Source organism: Danio aesculapii, chromosome 10, assembly GCF_903798145.1.
Source record: "Danio aesculapii chromosome 10, fDanAes4.1, whole genome shotgun sequence".
Lineage (NCBI taxonomy): Eukaryota > Metazoa > Chordata > Actinopteri > Cypriniformes > Danionidae > Danio > Danio aesculapii.
In genome coordinates, this window is record NC_079444.1 from 34,912,980 (window position 1) to 34,930,665 (window position 17,686).

At 33.4% G+C, this 17,686-nt stretch overlaps 2 protein-coding genes across 2 annotated transcripts; both read left to right on the plus strand.

Annotated features, from left to right (window-relative positions):
• The first annotated feature begins 258 nt into the window (after positions 1 to 258).
• styxl1 (serine/threonine/tyrosine interacting-like 1) lies at positions 259 to 3,523 on the plus strand. Its single transcript, XM_056467396.1, has 8 exons — positions 259 to 361; positions 503 to 564; positions 1,433 to 1,532; positions 1,614 to 1,747; positions 1,830 to 1,975; positions 2,069 to 2,166; positions 2,256 to 2,368; positions 3,392 to 3,523. The coding sequence occupies exons 1-8, from the start codon at positions 259 to 261 to the stop codon at positions 3,521 to 3,523; spliced, it is 888 nt and encodes a 295-aa protein (XP_056323371.1).
• A 1,542-nt stretch (positions 3,524 to 5,065) lies between these two features.
• tmem120aa (transmembrane protein 120Aa) lies at positions 5,066 to 17,401 on the plus strand. The gene is made up of 12 exons (XM_056467559.1): positions 5,066 to 5,254; positions 8,779 to 8,897; positions 8,979 to 9,095; positions 9,353 to 9,412; positions 9,563 to 9,658; positions 9,872 to 9,961; positions 11,438 to 11,503; positions 11,740 to 11,801; positions 11,889 to 11,981; positions 13,286 to 13,350; positions 16,755 to 16,823; positions 17,007 to 17,401. The coding sequence occupies exons 1-12, from the start codon at positions 5,177 to 5,179 to the stop codon at positions 17,115 to 17,117; spliced, it is 1,026 nt and encodes a 341-aa protein (XP_056323534.1). The 5' UTR covers positions 5,066 to 5,176; the 3' UTR covers positions 17,118 to 17,401.
• The last annotated feature ends 285 nt before the right edge of the window (positions 17,402 to 17,686 follow it).

Here is a 17,686-nt window from a genome sequence, read left to right on the forward strand (position 1 = left end):
AGAAAGAGGAAAAGGCTCTGTCAGACGCTTTCGTCCAATTTTACCATAGCAGCAGCGTAAACAATCATCTACGTGCTGCTGTTTGCGTAAATATTACCAACAAATGAGTCTAATTGGTTTAAGAACGATTTAATTTTTAAAATTTATAGAACAGAAAGTATATTTTATAATTTAGTATTGTTTGGAGTAGTATTTGTCACTTTTAAAGCATATTTTTATATTAATATTATTATACTATTTGTGTTCAGGCTTTAACTAATGGCTGGAAAGGTTCTCTGTGAGGCAACAAATCTGTTCAACCTTCTGAATCAATACACTCATTTTCCAAGGCTTGCAGAAAGCAACTATCTTTGTCTAATTGGTAAGAAATAATAAGTTACTCTATTATATACTAAAATACTAACTACTGCATGTTGTGTGTTCGATACTGATTGTATGGCTTATTAAATTAATATTAATGATAATGATAATCATGATAATAATTGTAGTATTATCTCTTCAGATGCCCGCGCAGAAGAATCATATAATTTTAGCCACATCATTACTGCCAGAAATGCAAAATGGGTATGTTTGATCTTCTTTACAAAGTTTATAAAAATTTCCCAGTTTGGGATTTAATTAAATTGGCAAATGTTATTTAAAAAAAATTTAAAATAATCATATTAAATGGATATAAAGTTTTTTGTTGTTGTTTATTGTTTATTATTATTATTATATTACTTTATTGTTTTAATTACCTGTAAAAATGAACTGTTAATATATTTGGTGATTGGTAGGGCCAGACCATAGATATTTACATTAGATGTCGCCTACACTATTGTTGTCTATTGAAAGGAATGCATCAACAGAGCTCCCATTTTAGTACAGGGTTGCGCTCCTTTGAAATGAATGCGAAACCAAGGTGCAGTGGAGGACTGGCCAGCCAGAGATATATACACATATATACAAACATGATCGGAAGTTTTCTCAGTGGTCAGTATGCAAATATTTTTTGAAATTATAAAAATTAACATTTTGCATCACTTTTCTACATCGATGGATAAGTGACTGCATGGGCATTGCCGACAAAGGATATTTTGTGAATGGAAATGTATTATCCTCCCTACCTGTTAAATTTGATCTAATCCATGTCCTGAAACACACCCCCTCTCATGCTTTCACTTCTCATTCTAACGGAGGGAGTGATTCTTTTGTGAATGAATCCTTGTTAACTTGTTCTCTTAGCCGAGAATAATACAAGTTTCGACATTAAATGAGTTGAATTTCCGCAATAAAAAGTCTTTGATGAGCCTTAATAGTAACTGTATTTGTGTTTTGATCAAATTTCAACCTGTTGTAAATAATTGTTCCTAGGATAATTGATTTTTGTGATGCTTGAAACCACCTTTTTGTCATTGACACTTGTGTGTCTTTTTGTATCTTAATTCCAAAGGATTCTGAAGGAAGGTTTATTATGCCAGTGGATGTTGAGGTCGAAAGTATGAGATACACCATTGTTTATGACAATGGCACACAATCTCTGTCAGACTCAGGTAAGACGCTGTGTTTTCTAACATTTTATCAATTAAAATGTCAGTACATGTCTAAAACTTCCTATTTTTCTTACACTGTAGGTCCTGCCATAGACTGTGCAGAGATCTTAGAAAAAGCCAGCCAATTTCCCATTCAGATTCTTACTGGGGGCTACAAGAAGTTTTCTGCACTTTATCCTTTCCTAAGAACGGAAAAGATTCTTTATAATATCAGGGTATTATTTTTAATAAATCAAAAATGGGGTGTTTTTGTTGTTCATAAAACATATTTAATGATCAATATACTTATATCTATAGGAATTAGAAAGCTTGAATCTGTATCCTGTGGAAATCTTACCTGGCCAGCTTTACATGGGGGATTACAGGCAGGCCACAAACCCTAAAATCCTAAAAGATCTGAAGCTGAATGCAATTGTGAACGTCTCCGATGAATGCAGTCTAATGTGAGTCAAGCCATCATGCATTCATGTACATTCAGTCTTAGTACTGCTTAAAACCTCTTGAAATTAACCAATGAACTAATGTTTGCACACTAGGTTTAAAAAGGCAAACTGCACTGTCCTGCATATCCGAGTTGCAGATTCTGCAGAGGCAGATTTGGTCACTTCTTTCGAGAGGATATGTGTTTTTATTAGTAAGTACAGCGAGTATTCATGGTTCAGTGGTTAAATAATAATTCAGAGACCTTGAATGTGACTTTTCTGGGTGTTTTAAATATTTCAGGTTCACATCTCAATAATGCCTCTTCAGTTTTGGTATTCTCTACTCTTGGGAAAAGCAGATGCTGTGCTGTTGCAATGGCATATCTTATGTCTCACTTGAAATACACAATAAAGGTAATATTTTGTGGCCAAAAGCATCTTATTTAACCCCATGACTGTCACCACTTCACTATACTGCTATTTTGCACTACTATATTGCAATTACATGCTAATCTAATCAGGACAAACTAGATGAAAATGTCTAACTCTGAATACATTTTACTGTTGTTAATTTCAATGTCAACTGGTGGTCAAACAAAATCTTACTGAAAGCAATAGTTTTGAGAAATTAACTTCAAATTTGGAATATAATTTGTTCAGATATTTAGCTTTGCTTTTATCAAATTTGGGCTACAACAGGTTTTGTAAAATACATATTTTATGTAATATTCATTCATTCATTTTCTTTTTGGCTTAGTCCCTTTATTAATCTGGGGTCGCCACAGCGGAATGAACTGCCAACTTATCCAGCACATGTTTTACGCAGCGGATGCCCTTCCAGCTGCAACCCATCTCTGGGAAACATCCACACACGCTCATTCACACCCATACACTATACGGACAATTTAGCCCACCCAATTCACCTGTACCACATGTCTTTGGACTGTGGGGGAAACTGCGTCGCCTTATGTAATATTAAAACTGTTATTGTTTTATAATTTTCATAAATTTTAAGGCACATAACTTTTGTTTTATTTAACGTTTTGTACTTTATCACTTTGGCTACAATATGACAAGTGTCTTCTTTAAAATGAGATCAAGGTTATATCTTCAACCAAAGCGTTGAAGATTGACAATCATTAAAATTGAACATATTTTCATGTCTATGTTCAAAAAGTGGGGGCAACACTAAAGGGACTAAATAGCAAAGCATGGGTTAAATAATTTGACATCTTTCAGTGCAACACATATTAATTTAAAATTGAAACAAAATATGTGAAATAACAAGTGATCAAAATGAATAACACCAAGTGATTTGAAGGAAAGTGGTAAAGTATAAAGATTTTAAATGATGATTATTTGTATTTACGATAATAGTATTTTAATATGTTACTGGCTAATACAGATCTTAATACCTGTCACTTTTGAATATTTTAGGAGGCATGGAATCATATTCAGCAGTGCAAACCCAACATGAGGCCAAATCGGGGATTTGTGCAGCAACTTTCTGACTGGGAACTTCAGACTCTTGGGAAGAGAGTGACAAATATTTCAGAACCCAACTACTAAAAACATGTACATTCACATCACATCCACTGATTTTCAATGGTCACTGATGATAATGAGATCTTTATAGGAATTTTAATGAATTGAAATAATATTAATAAATAAACCTCCTCTTGTAAATGTAATGTATAGACACAAGTGCATAAATAGTATCTGTGTAAATGTATGCCATCAAAATTGTCACTTTGGGATATGAACAAAGCATTTTTTTTGAAAGTAGGATTTTTCTTTTGTTAAACTCTCAACATTTTAATTCGATGATTTACATTTGAAAAATTAAAAAACAAAAAAATGGCAGGATTTAAATGGTTTTATGTGGCAAATTTCAAAATGTTTTTTAAAAATATTTTTATACCATATATGTGACCTCTAATGGCAGATTATTTTCTTCCTGTTTACAAGGAATACATTTTAATGTGAAGACTGAAATTGAATAAAGTCAGACAAAGTTTGTCTTTCAATTGCTTTAATTCTCTAGAGAATGATCAATTTACACACAGACAGCCTCTGTGAGGAAAAGGATCCCAAGGATGAGATAGTAGCAAGTTTAAGTTGCTATCATTCACATCGATTGATTAAAAACATAAAACTATAAATAAATTCTACAAATAAATACTACAAATATATAATAGAAATACATTTACAATTGTCTTCATGTTTCTGTCAGTCTTGTCACATTTTAATTAACTTTAACATAAAATCTGTCCAATACAAGTGACATCATTTGACGGAGAAGAAGCTGACAGTGATCAAGGATGCATTCTATCATTGAATTGTATGATTTTAAGCTTGTTTTTTTGATGACGACAAGCTTAAGTCAGGCCCTGTCACATTTTTTTATAAGTGAAAATGTACGTTTCTAGTAGAATGTCCCAGAAATCTCCATTTCAGCAGCACATAAACACACCAAACTTTGCCATTTTTATTTATATCTTTATTGTGAAAGTTTTTACAGAGATGTGATAACAAAACACAATTTATTTCCCATCTGAAATGTGAAAAACTGTTTTTTATTTTGTGGCTGTTGGTATTTTATGAATTACTGAGTGATAAAAAGAGTGATTAATAATATCTCAAATATCATACACACACTAATTCATCCAATATGCCCATTTTTGTACTAGGAGTCTACAAATACATGACATTTGAGAGAACTTTTCATTCAAAAATGTTTGCAATTCATAATGTAATGATCCATCAACTTGGCGAAGTATAGTGATAACTATTAGATACACCTTTTTGACACTGTTAACTTACCGTAATTAATACTTTACATATTAACTGACAATTCGTTGTTTCCGTGACAATAATATATTGTCTAAAATTCCTACTGGTAGTTATTAAATTTCACATTCCCTCCATGGGCGTCTGTAGGAAGTCAGTCAGTGGGCTAAACAGCACGGCTTCTGTGAGACTGTGACGTATCGCTCTTGTTTTGAAAGCGCCCATTGGTCAGTTGACCGGGAGGGGCGTTTCAGAATGCCCCATGCAAACCTCTGATTGGCTACTAGAGTTGCGATGCCGTGTTCACATGACGGACGTCCGTCAAAGATAGCGAGTCGTTAGGACAGCTGCATCAGAAAGGAGTCAGACCGTTATTCTCTTCACTCTTATCTGTGAAACACTTCTTCTTTCCCTCAAATACACTCTCTGGAAATGTTATTTAATCCTACTGGCTTGACCGAATGTTTACAAGAATGGGAGGATCTGGAGAAAGACTACCAGCAGATTCAGGTAGTGCTCTTTCTTTCTTCATCGCTAATAAGATGGATAGCTCGACAACTCTGTACTGACAGACCTCACCTTTCTTTTTATAACTATTCTCTGTACATCATACTTTTTGTATTCATACATATATAGAAATATCACCGTTTATAGATGGTGATTGTATAGTTAGGTTTCAGTTTTAGCAGCTTAGCAGTTTAATCCTTACCAACTCACAGTTAAATAACGTTGGTGGTGCCATGAAGGAGGCAGATATAGTCTTTTGTTAGGTAACGTTACTTCACATTCCCTTAAATAAAACGTATAATATAAATTTCATTATATTATATTATGTATTGAATAAAGAAATCTGTGATAGACACTATAGGTCAGTAATGTTATAAAAAAGCTTTTAAATATCTAATTTAATACTAATGTACCAAGAGAAACTAAATATAATCTTTAGATTAAAAAGGTTTCACACCTAAAATAAAATGAAAAAGTTGTTCAGGTTAGTTATGGACTGGTCTGGACTGACAGTTTCAGTTTACTAGAACTTCTATGTTAAGCTGCTTTGACCAAATCTACATTGTAAAAGAGCTATAAAAATAAAGATGAATTGAATTGAAGTTATACAATGTAGCTAGGGCAGTTTTGAAGTTTTTTGCTATTTCTGCGGAGAATTTTGTAAAAAAAAAATCTGCAGATTTATGCGGAATGATTTTAGGAGTATCATAACTAAAAACTTAATTATGAAATAAAAAATAATACATTTTTAACTTTTATTTAATGTTTACAATGCAAATCCAATTAGATCCACTTAATTGGTAAACAAAGCAAGTCTCTCATATATCTACTAAAAGACAGAAAATAATACTTTGCAAACTGTATTGCAAATAAATCATTTGAACATTTTAATAGTACTATTATTATATCATAAAAATATTAGTGAAATAATTTAAAAAACAGAATAAATATAAATTTACACACATTTACACCATAGACTTAAAGATGGGCTAAAAATCTGCGGAAATCTGCGAATTCCTGTGCGCGCACTTAGTTATGGGTTAGACTATTATAAATTTATATCAAGTCAAAGTTTATTTCTAGAGCACACTTAATTACGACATTTGGTTGACCAAGGTGCTGTACTGTAGCAGTAGCAGATAAAAACAGAAATATAAAACAAATGTAACAACAGTAAAAATTTCCAAGAAAGAATCAATTTAATATAGCCTGAAACCGCCATTAGGGAATGTTTAATGCACTCGAAAAAAGATGAGTCTTTAGCATCGATTATATCTAAAAACAGATAGATTAGGTGCTGTTCTGATTTTTAATGGTAACTTATTCCATAGTTTCGGACCCACAACTACAAAGGCTCTATCACCCCAGCATTTGAGACAAGATTGAGGTATTTGCAATAGATGGCAGTCGAAATTTGATCTAAGCGATCGAGTTGTGGCCTTAATAGTGATCAGATTGAAAATATATACGCTAGGTTATTATAAACAAAGAGTAAAATTTTATAATCCATTCGCAAATGATCCGGCAACCAGTGTAATGATCACAATATTGGTGTGATATGGTCATTTTTGTGGCTACTTGTGAGCAAACGGGCGGCCACATTTTGGACCATTTGAAGTCTAGAATTAGAAGATGAGGGTAGACCAATATATTAAGATTTACAGTAATCTAATCGTGTGGAAATAAAGGCATGGATAGCTGTCTCAAAACCCTTCCTGCTTGGGAAGGGTTTCACTTTGGCTAGTCGTCGTAGATAATAGAAACTTGAACTTACTGTTTTACTTTTTGTTTGTCAAATTTTAGACTACTGTCTAGTAGAAACCCAAGGTTTTTATCTTCAGAGTTGAGGTAACAGTTTAATACACCTAAATCAGTAGGTGTTTTGCTAGAATGTTGTGGAGGACCATAAAGAATAATTTGGGCTTTTATATTTTTGGCTTTTATATACACCCTTAAAATCTAAAGTTCAATGGTTCCATAATGAACCTTTTACATTCATGAAATCTTTTGTTTCCACAAAGGTTTTTTATACAGGAAAAAAAATTTTGCTTATGAAATTGTTCTTTGTACTATAAACAGAGTTCAATGCTAAGGAATTTTTCTACTGGCTCAATTGGGTCAGGGGTTCAGATTTTTACTTGCCCTGACAAAATTTTCACTGGCTCCACCAAAAAAAGTAAATTCCTATTTCTTAGCCACGTATTTTAAATAATGTGCCAAAAATAACATCTGTGAATCTAAATGTTAATAAATGTATAATAAGCAAAATTCAAAGTGTTATTCAAACTAGGCCAGTCGTTTTGAAGGTATATCTCGGTTTGGAAATGTTAAGGTTTTAAAACCGCCAAAATTTTCTGTAATACCGTTCCTACAGCATATATATGATTTTTTATTTATATTTTTCTTTTTTGGACAACAGTATCTCCAGCAGAAAAGATATCCAGTGTCGTTTTAAATTGGAAAGAAATCTTTATGTTTTTGAAACAAATGTAATCAAATAGCCTGACATGTTTACTGCTCCAAAATATTGAAAATGTTTCTCAAAATAAAATACATTGTGTTCAAAGAGGAAAAAGTTTTAGCTATTTACCCTAACATTTAAAAAGAATATATTTTACAGCAGTAATCACAATACTGTGAAACCGTGATCTTTTTTTCCAAGGTTATCATACCGTCAGTATATTATACCGGCCCATACCTAATGCAAACAAAAAGAGCAGTATGAAAAATGTGCAGGTATTTTATTGCAGTAATTATTTAACAAAAGGTGGCTGACTTGCCAAACTGATGGCAAACTGTGTAAAATGTTGCTTCATATCTTTCGTCGTGTTGTACCTATGTGAATGTCTGCTTCCAAGATGTTTGAAACAGACATTTTCTTTTAGCCTCATAATTTGATCTTGCCGCCATCTTGCCATCTTTTCGCTGCACTGGTTGTTACCAGGTTATGAAAAAAACAATGTGCTCACAACATCCAATCAGATTAGAGGAACCGAAAAGCATTTAAAAAGCACAAACTGTTTCTGGATTCTAAAACTGTATTTACATGCAATTGACAAATAGTGGCAGGCAAATTAAACTTTAGTGTCAAGACCGATCTGGCCAGTAACGATCCTGTCTATTGTCTCGAGCATCTCGCATGCTGGCCCCAAGCCATCGGGCAGCCCTAATCGTTGAGCCCTGCTATAAATAATAAGTCTTTAAAGAACATTAGCTAAAAGATTATTTGGAGATCCAGAAATGGTTCTTCTATGGCATTACTGTGAAAACCCCTTTTTTTAGTTTTTCCTGACACCTTTATTTGAAATCTTTTGAAGTAATAGTAATTTAAACGATTCATAATAACAAACAATTAGGAAAGTATTGGGAATTATTAGCATTCGAGACATACATTTATTTTGAAATATGTAGTATAATATTAAGAAATAATTTAACAACAAAGAATATTAAAATGATCATAGAACATGTGTGTTTGTGTAAATGACACTTACACAAAATTAATTAATATATCTATATGTGCTTCACAGGACACGCATCGACATTACAAACATAAGCTGGAGGAAGTTTCGAAATTGCAGGAAAGCTGTTCCTCTTCCATTGCACGGCAGAGGAAAAAGTTAAAGGATCTCTCCGAATCCCTGGAGGAGTCAGTCATCAGCTTATAATAAATAATATAAGCAATATTCAAATGCACCCCATATTCAACCTATTGTTTTTCCCATCATAGATGCAGAGGGGCGGTGAATCCAGAAGATGTAAACAAAATAGACGACATTCAAGAGTCTATAAAAGAAAGACCAAATGTCTTTTTTGAGATGGAGGCCTTCTTGCCCAAGAAAAACGGGTAATGCAAATGAGAGCTATCTGAGGTCACCACAGGCACACCTTCTGTTAAAATACACATTATCAGCATTTACTATTCAAAGCAGGTCATACTACTTGGTATTTGCCTATTTCATTATACTAAAACAGTGTTGACCTTAAAATACTGTGGACTAAAGGTGTGGTAAAGATGTGTAAATTGTGGACTTGTTCAAACATACAACGATTCCGCAAATAAACTTCGCTAATAGGAAACATTTGACCTTGTTCATATTCCAGGTTATACCTCAGTCTTGTTCTAGGAAATGTGAACGTCACACTACTTAACAAGCAATCTAAGTAAGTTCTCTACTTAGTATTAAAACTGTGCATTTTAAAGGCCACAATGGTCTTAACTTGTGATTGTCATGTTTCAACACTATGATGTCATGAAATGCTCATCACGAGTCATGTGATTTGTCTTACTTTGCCTGCTTCTCTTTTGTACAGGTTTGCGTATAAAGACGAGTATGAGAAATTCAAACTATACTTGACCGTGCTGCTCTTGTTGTTCTCGTTCACCTGTCGGTTATTGGTCAGCTACAGGTACATGTTACCAAATGTAGTAAAAGTGCTACCAAATGTAGTAAAAGTGGCCACAAAAATGTATTTCTTTAAAAAAATAAAATAAAAATGATATGGAATTTTTTTCATTGATGCTTAGTCTGAGTAATATATCAATTGAAATAAATAATCAGTTGTAATGATGAAATGATCAATTGAATTGATAAAATGTTGTTTTTTGTTCTCTTTTGACAGGGCTGTAGATGCACTTTTCAACTTCCTGTTGGTGTGGTACTACTGTACACTGACGATAAGAGAGAGCATCCTCATTAATAATGGCTCTAAGTGAGAATAATCATCTTCTTCTGCTCTTAAAAATCATAAGAATTGGCCTAGTGGTCTAGAAATGGCTCAGTGGTTAGTACTGTCGCCTCACAGCAAGAAGCTCGCTGGTTCGAGTCCCGGCTGGGCCAGTTGGCATCTTCTCCCAGAACCTGTTATCCCCATGTTCGCATGAGCTTCCTCTGGGTGTTCTGGTTTCCCCCACAGTCCAAAGACATGCACTATAAGTGAATTGGATTAACTAAATTGGCTGTGGTGTATGAGTGTGTGTGAATGCGAAAGTGTATGGGTGTTTCCCAGTACTGGGTTGCGGCTGGAAGGGCATCAGCTGTGTAAAAATATATGCCGGAATAGTTGGTGGTGTTCATTCCACTGTGGTGACCCCTGATAAGTAAGGGACTAAGCTGAATGAATGAAAAATCGGTCTATAGTCTTTTAAATACGACCTACTGTAGGAAGGCATTAAAGGTCCAGTTTTTAAAAGATTAGTTCACCCAAAAAGGAAAATGATTATGTTAATTACTCACCCTCATGTTGTTCCAACCCCTCTGAGACCTTTGTTAATTTTCAGGACACAAAATAAGATATTTTAGATGAAATCAGAGAGCTCTCTAATCCTCCATAGACGGCGATAGTTCTGAGATGTCCAGAAAATACACCAAAAATACTCTCCGAATATTAGATGTAACTTCAGTGGTTTAATTGTTATCATACAAAGCTCCAAGAACACTTTTGTGGATCAAAAAACTTTAAAAACGACCCTAACAACACCTTAATCTGATAATAAAGACGTAGACAGTCGTTAAATTGTTTGGGTGCATAAAAGTGTTCTTGGAGCTTCATATGATTACATTTGAACCACATGCAATGTTCTGAATGTGTTTTTGGTTCCTTTTCTGGACTTTGAACATCTCTGGATGAATGCCACTTATGAGAGAGCTCTTGAATTTCATCTAAAATATCTAAATTTGTGTCCTGAACATGAATAAAAGGATTGGAATGACATGAGAGTGAATAATTTACATCATCCTTTTAATTTTTGGGTGGACTAATCCTTTAATGATCTGGATTCAAAGTTTTGTTTTAAGCTTTTCAAACACTGCCAATAATAAAAAAAATCAAAAATTACTATTAGGAGTTTCATTTTTGGGGATTTCTTAATGATTCATTTATGACAGGGGTCATCAAACTTGTTCCTGGAGGGCCGGTGTCCTGCAAATTATAGCTCCAACCCTAAAACACACCTGAACAAGCTAATCAGGGTCTTACTAGGTATACTTGAAACATCCTGGCAGTTGAGTTGAGGCAAGTTGGAGCTAAATCTTAAAGGGATACCGGAGATTGGTGATCCCTGATTTTTGGGATCACTAAAAATATCCTCCTTTGTTTTTAGAGAGCATGTAATATTTCATTCTTGTCATATAATAACTCATCTTACTGGTTATATTATAACATTTGAATCCTTGACTTTTGTTTCAGGATCAAGGGCTGGTGGGTGTTTCAACACTATGTTTCAACATTTCTCTCTGGTGTAATGCTGACCTGGTATGAATAACTCTTTAGATATTATTACAGCAAACAACCTTTGAAACTCAGCTGCTTTAATCAAGAGTATTTTAATGTGCATTAGATTAATCAGATAATTTAATTTTGATGATGTGATTAGAATTAATCACACTTTTGAGCCACCGCATAATGGAAAATGAGTGTAAGAGTGTGTGTGTGTGTGTGTGTGTGTGTGTGTGTGTGTGTGTGTGTGTGTGTGTGTGTGTGTCTCACAGGCCTGATGGCGAGCTGTATCAGATGTTCAGAAATCAGTTCCTGTCTTACTCCATGTATATAAGTAAGATCATAACTGCTAACCCTTTTAATCTAACAATGATTTATTCATTGTTTTAGATAATGGTTTATTGTGTTGTTTTGCTTTCAGATTTTGTTCAGTTTCTCCAGTATTACTACCAGAGTGGCTGCTTATACAGACTTAGAGCTCTTGGAGAAAGACACAATATGGACCTCACAGTTGGTGGGTAGTGTGTTGTTTGTTTTCAGTTCAATTCAATTCAAGTTTATTTGTATAGCGTTTTTCAGGGCTGCACAATATATCATTTTCAGCATACGATATCGCAATGTACACATCCGCAATAGTCACATCGCAGGATATGAAATGTCGAATCAGGATTATAGTTTCAAGAGTTCCCACTTAGATATGCTCAGCGTTAATAGCAGGTTTGGCATGCTATCCCGGGAGAGAACCCTGAGCTCGGAGATACTTGAGGCCAAGGCTCCCACCCAGTCAATAAGCATATTGCAGATTGAGAGCTCCTCTTAGAAAAGGGAGGAAAAGGAGGAAATGGGGTGGGAGGGGGTATTCTTTCAAAAACGAAAAAAATAATATATTTATAGTAAGCTTGGATCACTCTGATTGGATTATTACTGATTACAGATGAGCAGCCAGTCGTGCTCAATCATATCACGTGTTCCTCTCGAAAAAACTTAACTTAGCAGGACTTAAAAACACACTTGACTGTGGTGTAATTGCAAAGTTTAACTATAAAGTTACCAAAAAATCAATCATTTGCATGTGTTTTGAGGACGGTAAACGTATTTCAAACCAATTTAAAGTTTAGTAATTTCAAGAAAGATTTATACAGTTTATATACCATGAAGGTTATACTTCAAATATGTTATTTATTTTACATTTATTTATTTAATTTGTGTACCAGAATTCTGTTAAAATACATAAAACATTTATTTCTTTATTTCTTTTGCTTTACTGTATTTATCATGGCTTGTGATTTGGTTTATTACATTTTATGCAGATGCACTCCACTACAAAATAATCCTAATTTTCATCCGAATATATCCTAAAATTATTCATTCTTTCCAATAAGAGCTATTCTTTTTATCTGTTAAAATTATGCGCAATATCGCAGTATGCATCTCACAAAAATAAAATATTTCAATGTCAGTTTCTTCCAATATTGTGCAATTCACAATAATTATTGTTTCAAAGCAGCGTTACAAAAGGTGGACATTATTGGATTACAATCAAATTCAGAAAACATAAGGTTATTACCTACCATTACTTTATTATTTACTAATAACTTTAACTAACTAGTAACTAATAGCTTTTGACAACTAAAGATATTACATATATACATAGTTAACTTGCAGTTATATAGTAGATAGGTGATGTCTGTGTGTACATGTTCAATAAAATGTCTTTGTGTATTAAGTGTTTGTGTGTGTTTGAGTGTGTGTGTGTGTTTTGCTTATTATTGAAGTTATATCAATTATCATATATTTCCACATGTCCTTTTTGATCAGAGGGGTTTCAGTCCTGGATGTGGAGGGGTCTGACCTTTCTCCTGCCTTTCCTTTTCTTGGGCCATGTAAGTTTGACATTGCGTTTGCCAATCTTGTGTTATTTTCCAATAAATGCCGTCATCTTGGATTACACTCACTTCCTGTTCTATGAAATAATTGTGGTAAAAGTTCTTCAAGAAGGCAATAGAATCTACCCAGCAGGCACACAATGTCATAAGACGTTAATATTTGGTAAGATTTAGGTCGTGACCAAAATTCAAAGTCTAGCGTCTAAGGACAATGTTATTTAATGTCCTATAATGACGTCTGATGATGTTGATATTTTGTTGATTTTAGGTTGTGTCGGAAAGTGACCAATTCAATGTCGAGCCAACATTTTAAACCAATGTCAGATTGACGTCATATAGAATTCATAATGGTAACATCCACACAACGTCAAGCTGTAACATCATTAAACGTTAATATTTGGTTGATTGTAGGTTGGACATTGGACATTGACGTCAGCCTGAAGTTGGATTCTGACGTCAACCCGATTTTCATTTCCAAACAAAATGCGACATCCCCACGACATTGGGGTACAATGTCAATCTGACATCACATTGACGTTCTGTGCCTGCTGGGTAGTTTCGGAATGAAAACCTCTATTCGTTTTCTCAATAAGTAAATAGATTTTTTTTAAACAATAGCTGATAAATCTTTAAAGGGTCAGTTCACCCAAAAAAGAAAACCATGTCATTAATTACTAGTGGTGTAACGGATCAAATCTCATGGTTTGGATCACATTACAGTTTTTGAGTCACAGATCGGATTATTGATTTGGATCAGCAAAAAAAGGAGGAGCAAAATGTATTTCTTATTTGCTTTCCATTTATTATCAAAACAGCACTGCAAGGAACTTGGTTTTAACAAACACAACTTAGAACCTGTAATTTTAATAAAGAATTAAAATCAAGAAATAAGCAGCTGAATAAAAGTAAAAGTAAAAAATTCAATACTGTAAAAAATGATCTTTGCTGATAAAGCTAAATGTATAAATCTAACATTATAATCTTGTACAACATGTCATATGTATTTTTAACTCTCATTTTCAATAATTGATTCAGTAATTTACTCATAGACCTTCTTTATCTTAACAACACAAATTAAGATACTTTAGATAAAATTCGAGAGCTCCCTCATCCTCTATTTAAAGATGTCCCGAGACGTTTAAAGTCCAGAAAAGAAACCAAAAACGTTGTCAAAACATTCCATGTGACTTCAGTGGTTCAACTCTACTTATAGGAAGCTCCATGAACACTTAACAGCAGATGGCGCTTTTGGCTAGTTTTTAACCATAAACGTAAATGCTCATTAGGAATGAATGTCTTTCTTTCGTTCATCTTAAAAGTTAGCTTTTATGCAGGGCTGGATTTAACATTATGCGAGAAAAGTAGCTGCTTAGGGCCCCAGGAAATTTGGGGCCCCTTATAAATTATATATAACATAGTTTTCTATCAATGTTTGTATGGTGAGGGTCTAACTAATTAAATTTTAATGTAATTGTTACATAAGTACAAATCTGTCCCCCACCCTCAATCATGGAGCATTCCAGCAATCAAAGCAGATTAAGATTTAGTTAAAAATGTTAAAAATGAAACAGTTTACAAGACAATTGAGTGATGTAAGAAGAATGAATGAAAGAATGAATGAATGAATGAATGAATGAATGAATGAATGAATGAATGAATGAATGAATAAAGGAAAATACAGTGGGTACCTGTTCCAGCCCCATGGTCCCCAAATCTTTAAATCTGCTTCTGCTTTTATATCACAAGATTAATGTAAACACAGCTCACTATGAACACTTGCAGTTTGCTTAAACCTTTAATAAATGTATTAAAGATTATTTTAGGTTAAAGTGGTATTTGTAAGGAGTTTGATGCAAGCAGAGTATGGCTGTGTTTGTAAAGTATACAGCGCCCTCTGTTATTAAAAATGGCACAGCTCTAATATCGTAGATAAACCCAAAAATGTGAAATGTATTATTTTATATTTCACTGTCACTTTTAGTTGGATTGTGTCATTCACAATGCATCATGGGATTGTAGTTTTTTCGCTCATTAAGTACACAGTCTTGTAGCTTTGTCTTTTGTTCAGTTTTTTTATACAATTTTGCTTCAAGTAAAAGTATGTAATGTGATTTGACATTGGTTCAACAGTGGGTGGGTGCTAATACATTCTTTATGTCACTCTACAGGAAAAGTCTAAATGGGATACAGCTGTGGATACTCACATAAATATAACAGACATTTTGTGACGCTGTACAATAATAAGATTTTTACATTACTGTGATGGTTAGGTTTATGGTTGGGGTAGGGGTAGATGTTAATAAAATACAATTTAATGGGTAATTTACTAAATATTATGAATAATACTCTGTATAATTACTATTTTTACATTACTGTGATGGTTAGGTTTTTGGTTGGGGTAGGGGTAGATGTTAATAAAATACAATTTAATGGGTAATTTAATAAATATTATGAATAATACTCTGTATAATTACTATTTTTACATTACTGTGATGGTTAGGTTTTTGGTTGGGGTAGGGGTAGATGCTAATAAAATACAATTTAAAGAGTAATTTAATAAATATTATGAATAATACGCTGTATAATTACTGTTTTTACATTACTGTGATGGTTAGGTTTATGGTTGGGGTGGGGGTAGATGTTAATAAAATACAATTTAATGGGTAATTTAATAAATATTATGAATAATACTGCATATAATTACTTTTTTTAAATTGCTGCGATGGTTGAGTTTATGGTTGGGGTACGAGTAGACAGACACGTGCACAGATAGGGCTCAACCGGTGCAGTACGCTTGCCCTTTTTTCTCTTGGATAAAAAGTGCCCTTGAAAAATGAACTAAAGTGCCACCTGACCTTCAGTTTGCGACCGTCAACCTGTCCGTTACCTCCCTCCCCCTACTTTTCAGCACATGCTAATTTTGTAGATGTTAATAAAATACAATTAATGGGTCACTACTTTAACAAATAATATAAATAATTCTCAATTCTCCAACCGCATCTGTTTCCCTTCTAGCAAACAACCCACTCTATGGAACGTTTATTTAATGCAATCTCATGGCAATTGGTAATGTTTAGATTTAGTAGCTAATTTGTATGAATTCGAACGATCTCATTTGTAAAATTTGGGTTGTTTGGTTTAGGGATGGGGTTTGGGGGCCTACTTTTTAAAAAATTGTAAGAATGAAATTGCATGAATTGGTCACTTTTCTGACAATACATAAAATAGTTACCTTTCCTCATGAGATCTGTACTTGAATCACAATATCAGATAAAGGTGCTTTTACTTTCAATAGATTGTTTATTACTGATGTGAAGTGTAAATATGCGTATTCAGTAATTTCTGATTTAATTCCAATATTGGTATACTGTGATTTTAATCATCTTACTTTGCATATCCAGTTTTTTCAGCTTTATAATGGAATTACACTCTTCCAAATGACTCAGCTTCAAGAATGGAAAGAGTGGCAGGTAAAAAATTCAATATAACTCTTTATCAAAAGGTATTAGCTAAATAAAACATTGAGTAAACAAATAAACATTGAATAAATAAAACATAAAATGTTATATTTACACCACACAATTTTCAACTAAAATTGACTAAGTTTTTATATCAAATAAATTGTATCTGAAATTTCTTCTCTTTCTTCTTAGGTCCTCATGTGTGGCTCTACTTTTCTGGTTTTGTTCATGGGAAACTTCTTCACCACTCTCGGTGTTGTTTACCACAAATACATGGATCAGGACAAAGCCAAAGGTTTATAAGCAACCAGCACAAAGGCACTGAACTCTTTACCAGGGCAATTTAAACTTTATATTATTGATTTTTAATGTGGGTATAAATGGGAATATTGTGCTATTAATGTCATTCTCATGACTCTCTCTCTGGCTTAAATGTTTCTCCTGTTTGTGGTTCAGCTTGACTAAATGGTGGTTTTTGTAAACTTGTCTGAAGGCATAAGTGAAAGTTTTTCTCTTAAATCTAAAATATGTATATTTAATATTTTGTTGTAATATTTATTAAGTGAATAAAGTGTTTTTCTATTCAATTCATGACGACAGATTTGTTTTTCTACATTTTTTGATCATTTGTTGTCTATAAGCTGTTGATTATTTACAGATTAAACACTAAGACGAGGTTATTGTAATTATTTGTTTTTTTAATTTATGTTTCACTTTGTTAACGTGACATCACTATGACATCATTGGTGTGAGTGAAAAGCATGTGCGTTTAGCCACATTCTAACAATTTATTTGGGGGATTTGTGGGTCGTTTAATAAATTCATTCAGGAAGGCGTTTCATAAATGTGAAAGGAAAACGATTCACTTACGT